This window comes from Giraffa tippelskirchi, chromosome 6, assembly GCF_054371585.1.
Source record: "Giraffa tippelskirchi isolate mGirTip1 chromosome 6, T2T-mGirTip1v1.2.pri, whole genome shotgun sequence".
Lineage (NCBI taxonomy): Eukaryota > Metazoa > Chordata > Mammalia > Artiodactyla > Giraffidae > Giraffa > Giraffa tippelskirchi.
Genome location: NC_137280.1, coordinates 123,891,641 through 123,907,258, shown reverse-complemented (window position 1 = coordinate 123,907,258; position 15,618 = coordinate 123,891,641). Strand labels below are relative to the sequence as shown.

The 15,618-nt window shown below is 39.6% G+C and overlaps 1 protein-coding gene across 3 annotated transcripts in view; it reads right to left on the bottom strand.

Moving 5' to 3' along the window:
• Window positions 1-13,481, bottom strand: part of UBE2D2 (ubiquitin conjugating enzyme E2 D2) — a 44,342-nt gene extending 30,861 nt beyond the window's left edge. For 2 of the 3 annotated variants that reach the window (XM_081500980.1, XM_081500982.1), the window contains exon 1: window positions 13,187-13,481. Coding sequence is in view for 1 of the 3 variants with exons in the window: in XM_081500982.1 (XP_081357108.1) it covers window positions 13,187-13,210 (24 nt within the window). In the remaining 2 variants the exon portion in view is untranslated. Of the gene's footprint in view, window positions 1-33; window positions 162-13,186 lie in introns of those variants that run through there. The other variant, XM_081500981.1, reaches the window with a different exon arrangement.
• Window positions 13,482-15,618: the final 2,137 nt, after the last annotated feature.

Sequence of the window (15,618 nt, the reverse complement as noted above, 5' to 3'; positions counted from 1 at the left end):
ATGAATGGATAGGCAAATATAGTATATACACACAGTAGAATACTCAGTTCAGTTCAGTCGCTCAGTCGTGTCCGACTCTTTGCGACCCCATGAATCGCAGCACGCCAGGCCTCCCTGTCCATCACCAACTCCCGGAGTTAACCTTAAAAAGGAAGGAAATTCTGACAGTATAGATGAATCTTGAGGGCACTGTGCTAAGTGAAATAAATCAGTCACAAAAAGAGAAATACTGTATGATTCTACTTTCATGAGTAATCAAGTCAAGATCATAGAGAGATAAAAGTACAATGGTGGGTGCTTAAAGGCTAGGGAGAAAGATGGAGTCACTGCTTAATAGGTAACTTTTGAAAAATGAAGAATTCTGGAGATAGCAATGGTTGTACAACAACACAAATATATTTACTAGCAATGAACTGTGTATTTAAAAATAGTGAAAATGGTAAATTTTATAGGTATTTTACAAAAATTAAAAATTGGAAAACACAGATCAAAGATCTAAATATAAGAGTTATAGCTAAAAAAACTCTTAGAAGGAAATAATTATAAAAATTTAAAATAAAATTACCATATGATCCAGCAATCCCACCCCTAGGTATATATCCAAGAGGAATGAAAACATATGTTCACACAAAAATCTGAAGATAAATGTTCATAGCAGTATTATTCTTAATAGTTAAAAAATTAAAACAAACCAAATGTCCATCAATTGATAAATGGAAAAAGAAAACATGGTATATTCATACAATGGAAGGAATTAAGTACTGATACACACTGCAACTTGGATAACGTTGAAAACACTGCCTAAATTAAAGAAGCGAGACACAAAAGGTCATATGTTGTACGATTCTATTTATATGAAATGTCCAGAATAAGCAAATCCATATAGACAGACCCCAAAAGACCAACTGAATGTCAAGCAAAATAAATGAAGATTGACCTACGCACCAAACATCAGGAAATTTCACAATACTGGGGACAAAGAAAATCTGTAAGCTTCCAGAAAGGAAAGTGGTCACATATACAGGATCACAAATCAGAATAGTTTTGGACTTAACAGAAGCTGGAAGATAATGAAAATACTGATTATAAAAGTAAAAAGAGTGCTATCACCAGTGGTCCTACCTCAGACTCTGAGATTCAAGTCATGTTCATGATTCAAATGCCAATACATTGTTACTTGTTCCTCAAAGTTTGAACAATTTTCTTTCTTTTTTCTTTTTTTTGGCATTCAAAGAGTTAAGTTCCAGTTTGTTTTTCTTTTTTTTTTTAAATAAATTTATTTATTTTAGTTGGGGGCTAATTACTTTACAATATTGTAGTGGTTTTTGCCATACATTGACATGAATCAGCCATGGGTTTACATGTGTTCCCCATCCTGAACCCCCCTCCCACCTCCCTCCCCATTCCATCCCTCTGGGTCATCCCATTGCCCCAGCCCTGAGCATTTGTCTCATGCATCGAACATGGAATGGTGTTCTGTTTCACATATGATAATATACATTGAACAATTTTCTTAATCTTGTATTAATGTTCTATGTAACCTCATGAAAATGACCTACTATAACCTCAGTGATGATATATTACTGCCTTGATATAATGGGTAAAGTAGAGGAGGTGGCACAAGTAATTCCCCATCACCAACAACAATGTACCTTTATCGAAACACGAATATTTCTAAATATATGCAAAGATCTCAAGCTCATAAATTACCAACAGAAGCCATGGTTCCTGACTAAACTTTAACACTGAAGCTAAATTACTCAGGTCTGAATCTTAAGCTGGGTAGTAAGTGCCTAGGTGTTGGTCATTATCAGTATCTAAAACTTTCATAATAAAAGATTAAGCTTCAGGATTTTAAATTATGATTGTTTCCAATTATTTCTAAGAATGGAGATGAGTTTACACAGGCTTCTAGAATTATCAGAATTGTTTCATAATAATAACACTAAACTAAAATTATGGCTTTAGTCTTTTCAAAAAAAGGGCTACAGAAAATGCTATATTCTCTAACTGGGAAAAGTGCTATGTGGTCATAGTCACTAGACTTGATTTTTCCATATCTATTTTAAAAAACAACTAACACTACTATTTTTAACAGTTTTTAACCTAAATATTTATGTCAAATAAGTCCTATATTTTAATTTGTTTTTTAAAAATAGTGAGGCTATCCACACTGGGATAGGCATAACTCAGTGCAGGATGTCCAAGTCAGGAAGGACATGAGTTAAGAAGGGCACCCCTAGGTGAGAGGGGAGCAAAGAACAGTATCTATGGAGGTGGGCCACAGCAATGGGAAGTTGATTATACACAGAGGAACTGATCAACTGAGTAATTACATTAACAAAAGCCAAGTTTTTCACTGTAAGAAAAGGAATGTCAATATTGAAAAGAAAAAATATAGGATGAACCCTATAGTACTGAACTGGAATTAAGATTCATCAGTGTGAATTCATGGTCTCTGATACACAGAGAGAAAAGTAAATCTACACATTCACATATTCCCTAGCTACATCCACTAATTACACTGAGAAAGTGTGGAAACAGTGAGATTCCAAAAGCAATCAGCATACCTAGATGATTACAGAGCTAGAGCAAGGAAAGTGTAAGAAAAAGCAGGAAACATCTTTTGTGCCAGAACATAAAGAAGTGCTCAACTGATGGGGAAACAAGAAAATTGGGGACAAGTTGAGCATTAAAGTAAATGACAGTAAACTAGTATAATTCACATGAATTAAAAGAAAGAAAGCATGAGCCCACCCAAATATAAATTTAAAAGTGGATAAATTAAAATTTCTGAGTAACTGTGAGGTACCCAAGTTGGCTCCCAGTGATCTTTAACTCCTAGTATTCACACCCTTATGTAGCCCTCCCTTCCACACTGTCCTGGGGTAATCTGTGAGGCCAACAGAACATAGAAGTGATGGTATGTTGCTTCTGAGATTAAGTTAATAAAAGCTACTACAGCTTTCACTTGGCTGCTCTATCTCTCGCAGATCACTCTGAGGGAACCCAGAGCTATGTCTTAAGTACACTCAGGCAGCCCTCAGTGGGAGAAACATATGTGGGGAGGAAATGAGTCCGTAAGTCTAGCAACCCATAAAGAACTGAGATCTGCCAATAACCACGGGACCCTGAGCCAGAACCACCCAGCTCTAAGCAGCTAAGTTTTAGGGTATTTTCTTATGCAGCAATAGATAAATAAAAAAAAAAAAACACAGAGAAGTAGTACACATATTCAAAGTGTCTCTGAACAAATTATTTATTCATTATAAAGGGGAAAAAAAAGTAACTTCATAGTATGAAACCCTGGTAGATATCCCCTTAATCAAGTGATGGAAGTGAAAATTCTCCATAATGGGTCAAACTAAAATTGAATAGTACCTGACAGGATGGAATGAAAAAAACTGAACCAAAATCATGCATCACTTAATAGGATGCAGAGAGGGAAATAGTAGTGCTTCTGTGACATTCCTATCAAAGGTACATGACCTAAACCCAATCTTGAGGAAATAACAGAAAAACACAAACTGAGGAACATTCTACAAAATAACTGGACTGTAATCTTTAAAAGTGTCAAGGCCATGAAGCAAAGGAAAGACTAAGGAACCAAAGGAAACTAAACAAGTAAATATGGACTGGATTCTTTTCTATAAAGCACATTATTGGAACAACTAGCAAAACTTAAACGGGGTCTGAGGATTAGATTGCAGTAATATTTCAATGGAAATTTCCTAATTTTGATGTCCATGTTTGTAAGAAACACACATTAAAGTATTTGGGGTTGATGAGTCATCATGTTGGTACCTTACTCTGAAATGGTTAAAGAAAAAGATGTTCTAGGTATTGTATTTGCAACTCCCTGTAGGTCTGAGATTGTTTCAGAATTTTAGAAAGTTAAAAACAGAAAAGACTAAAGGTGACTACAATCTAAAACAGTCATTGATTAGAATTTGGCGATTAGATGGTATACTTCATTGAATGCTCCTCAAAATGATATGTGACACATCTTAATTCCTATCACCTATAAATGTTAGTTAGAAAAAGGGTCTTTGTAAACATACTTAAAATTAAGGCTCTTGAGATAAGATCATCCTAGATTACCTGGATGGGCCCTAAGTATCCTTTTAAAAGACAAAAGAGAAACCACACACAGAGAAAGTAGTGTGAAGATGAAGGCAGAGACTGAAGTGATGTGGCCACAAACCAAGGAATGTTTACAGTCACCAGAAGCTGGAAGAAGGAAGGAAGGATTCTCCCACACAGCTTCCAGAGGGTGTGTGGCTCTGCTGGTATGCTGATTTCGGATTTTTGGCCTCCAAAACTGTGAGAGAATAGATTTCTGCTGTTTTAAGCCACTCAGTAATTTATTGTGTAATTTATTACAGCAGCCCTATGAAGTTGATACAGCTGGTGTACATGAGCACATTTAATCGAAAAAAAATCACTCACTCCCATTACTATACTATTATTTTAAGAAATCTATTTCTAAACTATTATCACTGTGGCTTCTGTAAAATTCCGCTTTGATTTCAAATTTTTTTAACCTGATATAGGCCCTTAAAAAGTTGACAAAGGAGTGCTATGATTTAAATAGGTAATGACGTTCTGCAAGTGGCGGGGGGGGGGCGCGGGGCGGTGGGCGCGGGGCGGTATGTGCTCAAAGGACAGAAGCAGATACTTCTATCACAAGATAATGTTAAGAAAATTGTTCTTAGTCTAGGCTTACAAAAACATAATATGTACTGGAAATATATTAAGATAACAGTAGTCAGAAGTTATTGCCAGGAGAAATATCAAGAATCTCAGATATGCAGATGACACCACCCTTATGGCAGAAAGTGAGGAAGAACTAAAGAGCCTCTTGATGAAAGTGAAAGAGGAGAGTTAAAAAGTTGGCTTAAAGCTCAACGTTCAGAAAACTAAGATCATGGCATCTGGTCCCATCACTTCATGGCAAATAGATGGGGAAACAGTGGAAACAGTGTCAAACTTTATTTTTTTGGGCTCCAAAATCACTGCAGATGGTGACCGCAGCCATGAAATTAAAAGACGCTTACTCCTTGGAAGGAAGGTTATGGCCAACCTAGATAGCATATTTAAAAGCAGAGACATTACTTTGCCAACAAAAGTCCGTCTAGTCAAGGCTATGGTTTTTCCAGTGGTCATGTATGGATGTGAGAGTTGGACAGTGAAGAAAGCTGAGTGCCGCAGAATTGATGCTTTTGAACTGTGGTGTTGCAGAAGACTCTTGAGAGTCCCTTGGACTGCAAGGAGATCCAATCAATCCATCCTAAAGGATATCAATCCTGGGTGTTCACTGGAAGGACTGATGTTGAAGCTGAAACTCTAATACTTTGGCCACCTCATGCGAAGAGCTGACTCACTGGAAAAGACCTTAATGCTGGGTAGGATTGGGGGCAGGAGGAGAAGGGGACGACAGAGGTTGAGATGGCTGGATGGCATCACTGACTCGATGGACATGGGTTTGGGTAGACTCCGAGAGTTGGTGATGGACAGGGAGGCCTAGCGTGCTGCAATTCATGGGGTCGCAAAGAGTCGGACATGATTGAGCGACTGAACTGAACTGAGTCAGAAGTTTATTGAAGAAAAAATTTGGAATTCAGTCCCTTTTTCCATTAAGAAGTATTATAAAACATAGTTTTTACAACATCAGGATGTACATTTTTTTCCTTCTTTTTTGACTGGGGTGGCAATGAAGTGAAATGGAAAATACTTATCACTGACACCATCTAAGATTTCAAGATTCTACTAATTTCACAGGTCAACATTACTGGGCAATTAAGCCAGTGGTAATTAATATTAAAAACTATCTTTTATGTGGTCCATATTTCCTTTCTACTCATACCCCACAGGCTTGCAAGGTATGTGACATTATCCTCATTCTACAGGCAAGGAAGCTGAGACCAAAGAAAATCAGTGAAGTAACTTGCCTAAGGCCACACACACAGGGTTAGAACATGACTGAGCAGACATGGAGCTCCAAAATTCTACTAGTTTTCCCACCATACTATTTGCTGTTGACATTCACTAAACGTTGCTGGCAAAAACTGAATGCCTACTATGTGTCAGGTACTGGGAAAATAATGAATAAGACAGGGACTTTGCCCAGAAGAATTCAGTCTAGAGGGGGTAATAATCAATCATGTCTATATACTAAGAAACAGTTCTATAGTAGAACCCTACTGCCTGCATGCCTGGGGCATGCTTCACAGAGAAGTGGTCTGTTGGATATCCAAGGATGAATAAGAATTCAGAAGGAGGAAGGGGTGGGTTGAGACGGCGTAAGGAAAAGCACAAAGACTAAAGGAAAATAATTCTGAGAACTGTTTCAATTACAGTAGTATTTCTTATGAGATGCTAACATGTATTACAGGGATAAAGATGGCAAAATTGTTGTCCTAAATTTTACCTAACTTTAATACATGTTTTTAAGAAATACTACATATTTACACTAATTTAAAGCAGTAATATGCCTCAAGAAATTTGCACATTACAAAGCAAATTATGTCTATGCTCTGATGCACAAACAGCATTTAACCATGGGTATTATCTATTTAACTTCAGTGATTTATTCTGCTTATTATAATTCAATATATATTTGAGAAGTTCTTTAATCAAAGCATATTGAACACTAATATTTCTACTATACCAATTCAGTCCCTATGGACTTATAGCTAGAATGTGGAAGTCTTAAATGAAAAGCAGAGTCCTTTCTTAAACCCCAAAATAATAGATTATTTTTAAATGAACATAAGTAAAGCAAATACTTTTTTTTAAATTAAGTGACCTGTCTGTCCATGAGACAATAATGTTGGTAGTAGTCTAACTACATGAATATTGCAAAATATGCAATTTTAATTCTTTCTTTTGCTGCAGTGCACCTATTTAAAACAAATGTTCACATTATACTGTAATGAAAACAACACAGAGTAACACATCTTTTTTTTGGCCACACCAAGCAGCTTGTGGGATCTTAGCTCCCCGTCCAGTGATTGAACCCCAATGAAAGTGGGTGTGAAATGAGCAGTGAAATTGAGGGGTCCTAATCACTGGACCACAGGGAATTCTTAAGAGTAACAACACATTTAATGCAGCACCTGATGATGATCCCTTTTATTTTCTTAAAATACTATTCTTAGTTTGTTACTTTACAGCAAAATGACAGTGAACAATGCTTCTTCTTAATGTATTTTGTTTGTAAATAATTTCCCTATTTTTGTGCTTGTGATATTATATATTGATATGTTAATTTATCTGGGGTCATGTGTGCTGTCAATTTTAATTCAAGTATACATTATTTCATGAACTTTTATTTGTATCCATCAATAATATTAATTTAAAATTATTCTAAAAAAGTTAAGAAACACTAACTTTATTAGAACACTAGATATGCAGGAGGAGGAAATGAGTAATAATCACATCAACTGTTACAGAAAGTAAATAAAAACTGAGGTATCCACTGAATCTGGCAATTAAGTAATCATCAGTGACCTTACTGAACAGTTTCAAAACCGTGAATAGACACTATCCTGTCAAGAATTTTGGCACTGAAATGTCAGAGATGGAAGAGATAAAGAAGAGGAAGGAAAGGAATCAGCTCTAGTTGGGGAGGGGAGGTTAAAAGTTTTTTTTGTTTTTGTGTTTTTCTTAAGATGAGCAAAGTCTTAGATAAGTTTGGATGCTGAGGGGAGTCAAAGAAGAGATCAGAACTAGGAGAGCAGGGACAATTACTAGAGAGCAAGGACCTGGCAAAAGAATAGGATGAATAGCAAAAGTTAGCTTGCAATGGGAAAAGCAGAGCTTCTCCAGAGACAACAAGAAGAGTGATGACTAAGGTACATTTGGAGCAATAGTTGGCTCCCTGGTCAAGACTGAATGCATCTGAATCCTGGCTCTTCGTATCATAGCCATATAATCACAGGCAAGTTTGTTTACTTCTCCAAGCCTCCATTTTCTCTTCTAACCTGAGAACAGAATTCTCACAGGGTTGTTCAGAAGAGTCAGTCATTCTGATACACACTGAGTACTCTCAAGATTGTGGCTATGAGGTCTGGTTTTTCTTTTTTCTTTTTAAAGTCTTCAAAGGAAATTTGAAAGGATTCACATAGATCTATATTTTCTCTACAGAATAGGTAATTGGGTCACCTACTGAGATTAAAACAGAGTGTTTAAGGAGGTAGGACAGTGATTCTTAGTCTTTTAGAGAGATTAAAAAACCCATTTGACTATGATGAAAGATATATGGAGAATAGAACACCCAGAATTTGCCTAGTTTCTTATTTTTCTGCTTTATAGGAATTAAAACAATGGAAAACAAAACAAAAACTGCATTGTTTTAAGGGAATTCATAGACACCTCTCCAACAATAAAAAGAGATGCTGAAGGTAAAATCTTCTGGTTCCAGAACATAAATACTCAATTGTTTGAACAGAAGAAAAAGCTGCATTCCCTGGGATTACACCCCTAATGACTGTGTAAGGGTACAGTGCCTGCCAGAAAAGACACTGAGCAGTCAAGAAATCCAGGTTCTTAATCCAGCCCTACTAAGTCACATGGCCTTTTTAGGACATAGCTCTGAGATGTGATGCAGAGCTAAAATTTTATGATTCTATTACTTGAAATCTCACTCGTGTATACAGAATAAGAAATGGTACTTTATTTTTCTATGTCATATTTTTAACATGATTTTGAAGGTTAGCCTGGGAACCTAACCACCAAAACTTTTGTTTCTACAGAAAAAACAAGTGTGCTCCTTCAATTTTGGGATGAGGCTGCAAAGGTTGCTGGCAGCATCAAGCATGAGTCAGGTATTCCTATCCTGGGAACTGCCTAGGATATTTTAGCAGCCTTCTCTCTCTGGACTAAAATATCCAGAATTGGACTTTGTCAAAACTTCCTCCTTGTCAGTCAGCAGTACAGTAATACGCTTTGGGAGACTTTAAACACCACCACCCCCCCGATTTATGAAGTTAATGACGGCTGTTTAAATTATATTTAAATAGCAACCCAAAAGAGCCAAAGAAAGTTTCTCAACTCAACAAACCTTTGTGAAGCAAAGAATCATTTCTAAAGGAAAAAAAAATTTTCCCAGAGATTTCAAGAAGTTTATCTTTTGGAGTAATAAGGGATGTCTGCTTTCCAATATGTAACTAATTCAGTCATCTCCTGTCAACCACTTCTTATATTAAAGTTTCAAATACTCCACAAGACTGTTTGCTAATTTGTTTCATCACTTTGACTGGAATTAACTGAATCCTTACTTCTGATAAGATTAATGTAATGTATCATATCACACTTCTATTTTAAAATAATCTTAAAACTAGTGCTATTATGATATTACAACTCCCTTCCCATATCCTTAAAAATCATCCTTTGGTAACTGGCAATCTCAGATATTTTGAAACTATGTAATCTACAGAAAGATGATTCATAACATGAAACAGATTACAATGAAGAGTAAGTTGTAAGCATTTGCCTGGGATCAATGTATCTATTAAACTGGTTTTTCCTACAACCACAACCATACAAAACTTCACTGAAGAAGTTAATTAAAAGTTCACCAAAAAAATTACTTAATTATGCCTATTTACATAAAGCAATACCTGGAAACTTTGAAAAAGACAGAAAGTATTGTTCAAATGATTTAATCCTTACACTCCTAGTTACTCACTGAACCTCAATCTTTTGTTAATTTTAATTCATACATTAAACTGGTACCTACCAATCTACCAAAAAAAGTGTGGAAGTGTCTTTTGGTTTTGCTATCCTTGTTTTTAATTTGAATTGGTTGCCAAAAATCTGGTTTTGTGGCTTCCCTCAAAAAAAAAAAAAAAAAGAAAATCTGGTAACTTTGGGCACAGATCCTGGTAACAGCAACATTTGGAGGGAGCTGAATAGCAGCTGCCCTCTTCTAAAAGCACATGCAATTTCTGGTTCCCTCCAATTCCCTTTGCTCACTTTGGTTACCTGCCTAGCCATCAGAGTTTGAGATTTTATTTTACTGGAAAGTTAACTGACTGATGGGGCTTTTCAGGAAACTTAAGACACTTTAATCATAGAAATACAGTAAATCAAGTGATAGTCCTGGCATTAAAGCTATGTATATCAAATGTTAATTATATCTAGCAGGACACTATTAAATGTACAAGTCACTATTATTGTTAAGAGCTTTTAGTATCCTAACTTTGGTCTGTCTTCAATTCCTCATGATATTTAGCCTTTTACTCTTCCTCAAAATAAATTTACCCTGTATTTTAATACTGTCGCACTATAAGAGCACAAAAAAGCCTCCTGCATCTGTATAACAAAAGTAAAGAAGAAAAACAGGAAGCAAGTTAAAAAAAAAAAAAGGTCTCTGATCAGTCAAACAGACCACACAGTTCACAGAACACATGAAGCCCTCTTCACTCAGAGCCTACTGGATCTTATTTTAGACATAATTTTAATAAGCTCAGTGATCTGGTTTCCCAGCCCACAACAGATGAGAGGCAGCCAACTGGAAAAAGGCTGGGGGTGGTGCTGCTACAGGCAGACACTAAAAGCATCAAAATCAAAGTTGAAGACCCATCATGTCAGCAGAAAACCTCAAAATGTAGCAGAGGCTGGGGCCATTTGGTGTAGATATAAACAATACCAAAGGGTCCCAAACCCTGCATGGAACCATAATGGATGTTCAAAATGAAAACTCTGGTAAACTCTGTTACAGCATATAAGACCTTAAAGTTTCTATCAAAATAAAGTCCATCAAGAGCTTTTTCCAAAAAAGTCATGGCATTTAAAGGACTGTGAGATTCACGGAACACTATTACCCTTTGTCAATGAAACACAAGACACAGAATTCCTGAAGCTGCCTTGGTCAAAAGTATTTGTTCTTAATAAAATTTTATTAGAACCCAGATGCAATAGTTCATGCTATCTGAAGTTGAGAGGTATTTAAACAGAACTACTTTCTAAGAGAGTGGTAACTGGGAAGATTCAAGACTAAGACCAATTATGTAAGCCAAGTCTGTCTTTGGGGGACTGCATCGCAGATACATTACTAGGGCTGAGGGTGAGATAGGACTGGTCTTATCCGTATCTAGGTTAAGTTTGTATTCAATTTAAAATTGATGTTATACAAAATGCCTGGTGGAAAAAAAATCTTCATTTTGTTTTCACAATCTTATGACTAGTATGTACACCAAAAATAAAGTTTATTTTTCAAATCCCTGGCAGTCTATGTTGAGCCATACTTTGAGGACAGTTCTAGGTTATAAACCAGGTGAAAAAAGGTTAATACTGAGTTGTTGTTGTTGTTTTTTTTTTAATACTGAGTTTTAAAGTTCAAATAATCATGGTATACACTTGATTTTTCTTACTAAAATTTTAGTAAAGGTATCTTTTAGAGAAAATCTAGCGAACATGCAGTATCTCAAAAGAAGGCAAGGAAGACGATTAAAATGCATGTTTTGAGTGCTATTTCCTTCTCTAAAAAAAACCTCCATAGCACACATATCACTCAGAGTAGAGATTAAAGGCTATATCTCTTGATCTGTGATTGCACATTATATTTATTTTTCTTCACGTTTTAGAAGTGCACAATCTTCTACAAGTATAATCTCAAGTTGATAACTTCTCAATTAGTCCTTAAGAATCGATTAACTCCTTAAAGCCTTAAAAATGCTATTATTTACTTGCATAACTTGTCCTCAGTGTGCTCCTGCCCCTTAAAAGGGTTCAAGAGATCTCTACTTAAGGATGAGCTTCTTTTAACAAATAACCTGTTTCACTTTAGTACAAGATTTACTGTCTGAAGTCTGCCCTTTTTCATTTGATAGAAATCAAAGTCAAAAGAAGTTGGTGAGGATCTAACCTAATTTACAATAACCACTGGGATTAATTCCACAGGAAAGGTCTTAGATCAAGAATAAAACCAGGACCAACTGCTGAGCTGAAGGGTTTAAACTGACCAAATCTCCATTTTTACTGAGTTTAATGAAAGGTAAAAATTAGTTCTCTTCCCCCTTGCATCTCCATCCCATCCTAGAGAATGGATCCCAGGATCTTCTTCTGTCTAGAGGTTTAGTACAGCCTCTCCAAGTAGCCAAGTCAAACACCAAACAAATCAGCAGTGCCGCTTCCCCCTTCTAAGTAAAAAAGATAGTGAGAGATAATAGGAAGTTATAATATTAGAGGGAAGGGAAAAAAAACCGTAAACTTTAACGCAAGTCCATAATCTAGAAGCAATATTAGAAAAACCTCCGTGGAGACAACTACAGATAACCCTTTATTTTAAAGGGCAAAGAAATCTTTTCTAATGGAAAAATCTAGCAAAATCCCTTCTACATTAAAAGCATCTCTCAAAAAACATCACCTAATTTAAGCGTTAAAATCCATTTTGCGAAGAGAATGTAAAAGGAAACTTTGTGAAATCCTCTCCAGTGGTTTTCAAACGTTCAGGTTTCTAACTCTACCCTTGACAATACCCTTTCTATTAAATACACTCCTGCAAACTGAAGTATGTTTCTGACTACATCTGGCAACCTCAAGGAATAAAAAGCTTCTCCCTCCACTTCCCTCCTTCCTCATAAAAGTCATGCTTATTTCCTCAACTTCCTACTTAGTTTCTGGACGAGCAGAGTGGACGGAAGCGTGCGGCCGCTAAACGGCAAGTGAACTCAAGAAATATTTCTGGATTGGACAAAAAGGTTTCCTCATACGGGCCCCGAGCTCAAGGGGTTCTGCGGAGGGAGCCTAGGCAGGTGGGGATAGGGGGTGCACAGGCAGAGATGGGGCAAAGAGCCCTTTCGACCTCCGTCGATGGGGCCGCCCAACGCCCTAGTTCCAGCACCCCCTCCTGGCACAGCAGGACAATGGCCCTCTGGCACAGCAGTCCCAGGCCGGGGAGAGGCCCTGGGACTCCATACCACGCGGGGCCTAGAAAGGAGGCCGGGAAGGAACGCTGAACCGGCGAGCATACCTCCGGCCTAAGTGCGGGTAGCGCGCCGGGGCCTCTACGGACGCCATCACTGGGAGTGGGGTGTGAAGGCCGCCCGGCCGGGCCATCGCCCGCAGCCCGGTCCGAAGAAGCCGGGAGTCCGGCGAAGACGACGGGAAGTGCAGGCCGCAGCCAGCTCGGCCGACCCGCCTAGATGCCCGAACACACAGCCGATCCCTGGCTGCTTACCTTGTGGATTCTCTTCAGAGCCATCGTGGGAAGTGGGTGGCGGCGGCCCCGGGGCGGGGACGGGGGCAGGGGAGGGACGGGGAAGGGGCGAGGGGGCGCGAGGCCGCCTCGGTGATTGCGGATCGGCCGGAGAAGATGGGGAGTTCCGGAGCGCGGGTCCGGCGGGACGGACTTAGGGCCGGGGCCAACTCGGCTCCTGGGCCTGCCGCAGCGGTCACCGCATCACCCGGCGGCGGCCCCTTTATGCGCTGCCGCCCGAGCCGCCGCCGCCGCCGCCGCCGCCGCCGCCACCACCACCGCGGTAGCTGCCTCTTCCTTCTAGGCTCAGCGCCGCCTCCTCAGCCGCCGCGGATCCCTCCGCCGGGAAGCAAGAGCTAAGGCCTCGGGCTCGGCCGGCGCCTCTGGGTAGGACAGCCGGAGGGACTGCCTGCTGCAGGTGGACCGAGGGACGCGCGGGCGGGCGGCGCCGCCGGGGTGGGGCAGCCAGAGCGCGGGGTGGGCCCAGGCCGAGAGGCAGGTCGGGAAAGCGGGGATTGGCGGGCCGGGGGAAGGGAGGGCCGGGCCGCGCCGGCGGCGGAGGGATACGGGCCGCCCCTGTGAGTACCTCACGCGCCGTCGCCGTCGCCGTCGCCGCCGCGGCCGGCGAGAGGATGACGCCGCGAAGCGCAGAGTGGAGATCTCGCGAGGCCTGCGACGCGGGTCGCAGAGGCTTGCCAGTAGTAGTCCTTAATTGCCCTGCTCGTGGGCTCTCATTCGCGTGATACCTGAGATGAATAAACGTTTAAAAGCAAATGTTTTCTAGATCACTCGACCGTCCCCATAGCATAAACCGACCGGGGAAGAGCACGTGGGTCCATAGGAGGAAAGGACTTGTCCAAGGTCACACAGCTCCACAGTGGCATAGCTTGGGACTTCCCTTAAGTGGAGAGCCTGGTAAAATCTCTCTCGGGAAGCCGCGTGGTAACAGCCTGGGCACCTGCGGGACTGTGGTTCTACATGCACACCGCCGGCAGCCCTGAGATGATTTTCCCCACGAAGGCCCCAAGTGAGCGACAATTTCAATGTCTCTCAGCCTCTGGCTTGTCAGGAGAGGTGCTCCGCTTGGTGAATTGTTAAAAATAAGCAATAAAGCTGTTACCTCAGCAAAAAACTTGCACAATATGTGCCCCAATAATTAAAACCAACTTTGCTTTCAGATCACCATCAAAAACAAGCTTAGAAAACCTATTCTGGATAGCAATGAAACATGTATATTATCATATGTGAAACAGATCGAAAGTCCAAGTTTGATGCATGAGACAGGGTGCTCAGGGCTGGTGCACTGGGATGACCCTGAGGGATGGATGGGGAGGGAGGTGGGAGGGGGGTTCAGGATGGGGAGCCCATGTACACCCATGGCTGATTTATGTCAATATATGGCAAAACCCACTACAATATTGTAAAGTAATTAGCCTCCAATTAAAATAAATAAATTAATTTTTTAAAAAACCTATTCTGGGGTTACTTTTAAAAGAGGCAAAAAGTGAGTTCACTGAGCAACTACTCTGTGTGGAGCCCTGCGAACAGGACCAGAGAAATATAAGGCTGACTGGTTTTATAAGGCCTGGTCTGGGAGGTGCTTTTTACCTGGTCGGGGACCCTGAAGACACAAAGAATAATAAGGAATATTCTTCTGGGCGATGATGCCTACATTCCCAAGTCTCCCCCAGGGTTTCCTGACTCTAAATCTGTTCTTTCCTCTGTCTGGAAGTCACCTTAAAGATCACTGATTAAGAGAGGAGAAACTGGAGCCCCTAAGGAAAAGGATCTTGTAAAAGTCAGTCAGCTGCAAAACTTGTAATGCCTAACCAACTGAATACAGGTTGGACCCATAAGGCAGGGCCACCATGGATCCAGCGTCAAAGGAGGGAAAAGCTATGTCCAGTGGCTCAGGATGGATAGGTTTTAGGTTGGAGGTGGAGAGGAAGATTCCAAAGTCCTAAATCTTTTCTTCCTAAGAACTGTAATGGGAGAGGTACAAAAATGCTCATTGGTCACATTTTTAAAACTTTTCTTCAACAATACTTTGTATTAAAAAGTAATTTACATTTTTCATTGCAAGAAATACAGATAAGGAAATAAGCAATACAGATAATAATACAGATAAGCAAAAGGAAGGAAATAAAAGTCTACTATACTCCCATCCTCCAACAATTAACCATTTGTGACATTTGGTTTCTGTCCTTTCAGTGTTTTCCCATTATATATAAATATATATTTTTCTTTGAAAAGTAGGATCATGCCATTATACTATTTCGTCATATACCTGTTTAAAAAAAATTATGGACTTAAGGTGTACAACATGTTGATTTGATATACATAAACATAATGGCATGATTACAGTCACGACAGTTAACTTCTCTATTCATTTTGTGTGTGTGTAGTGAAAGCAC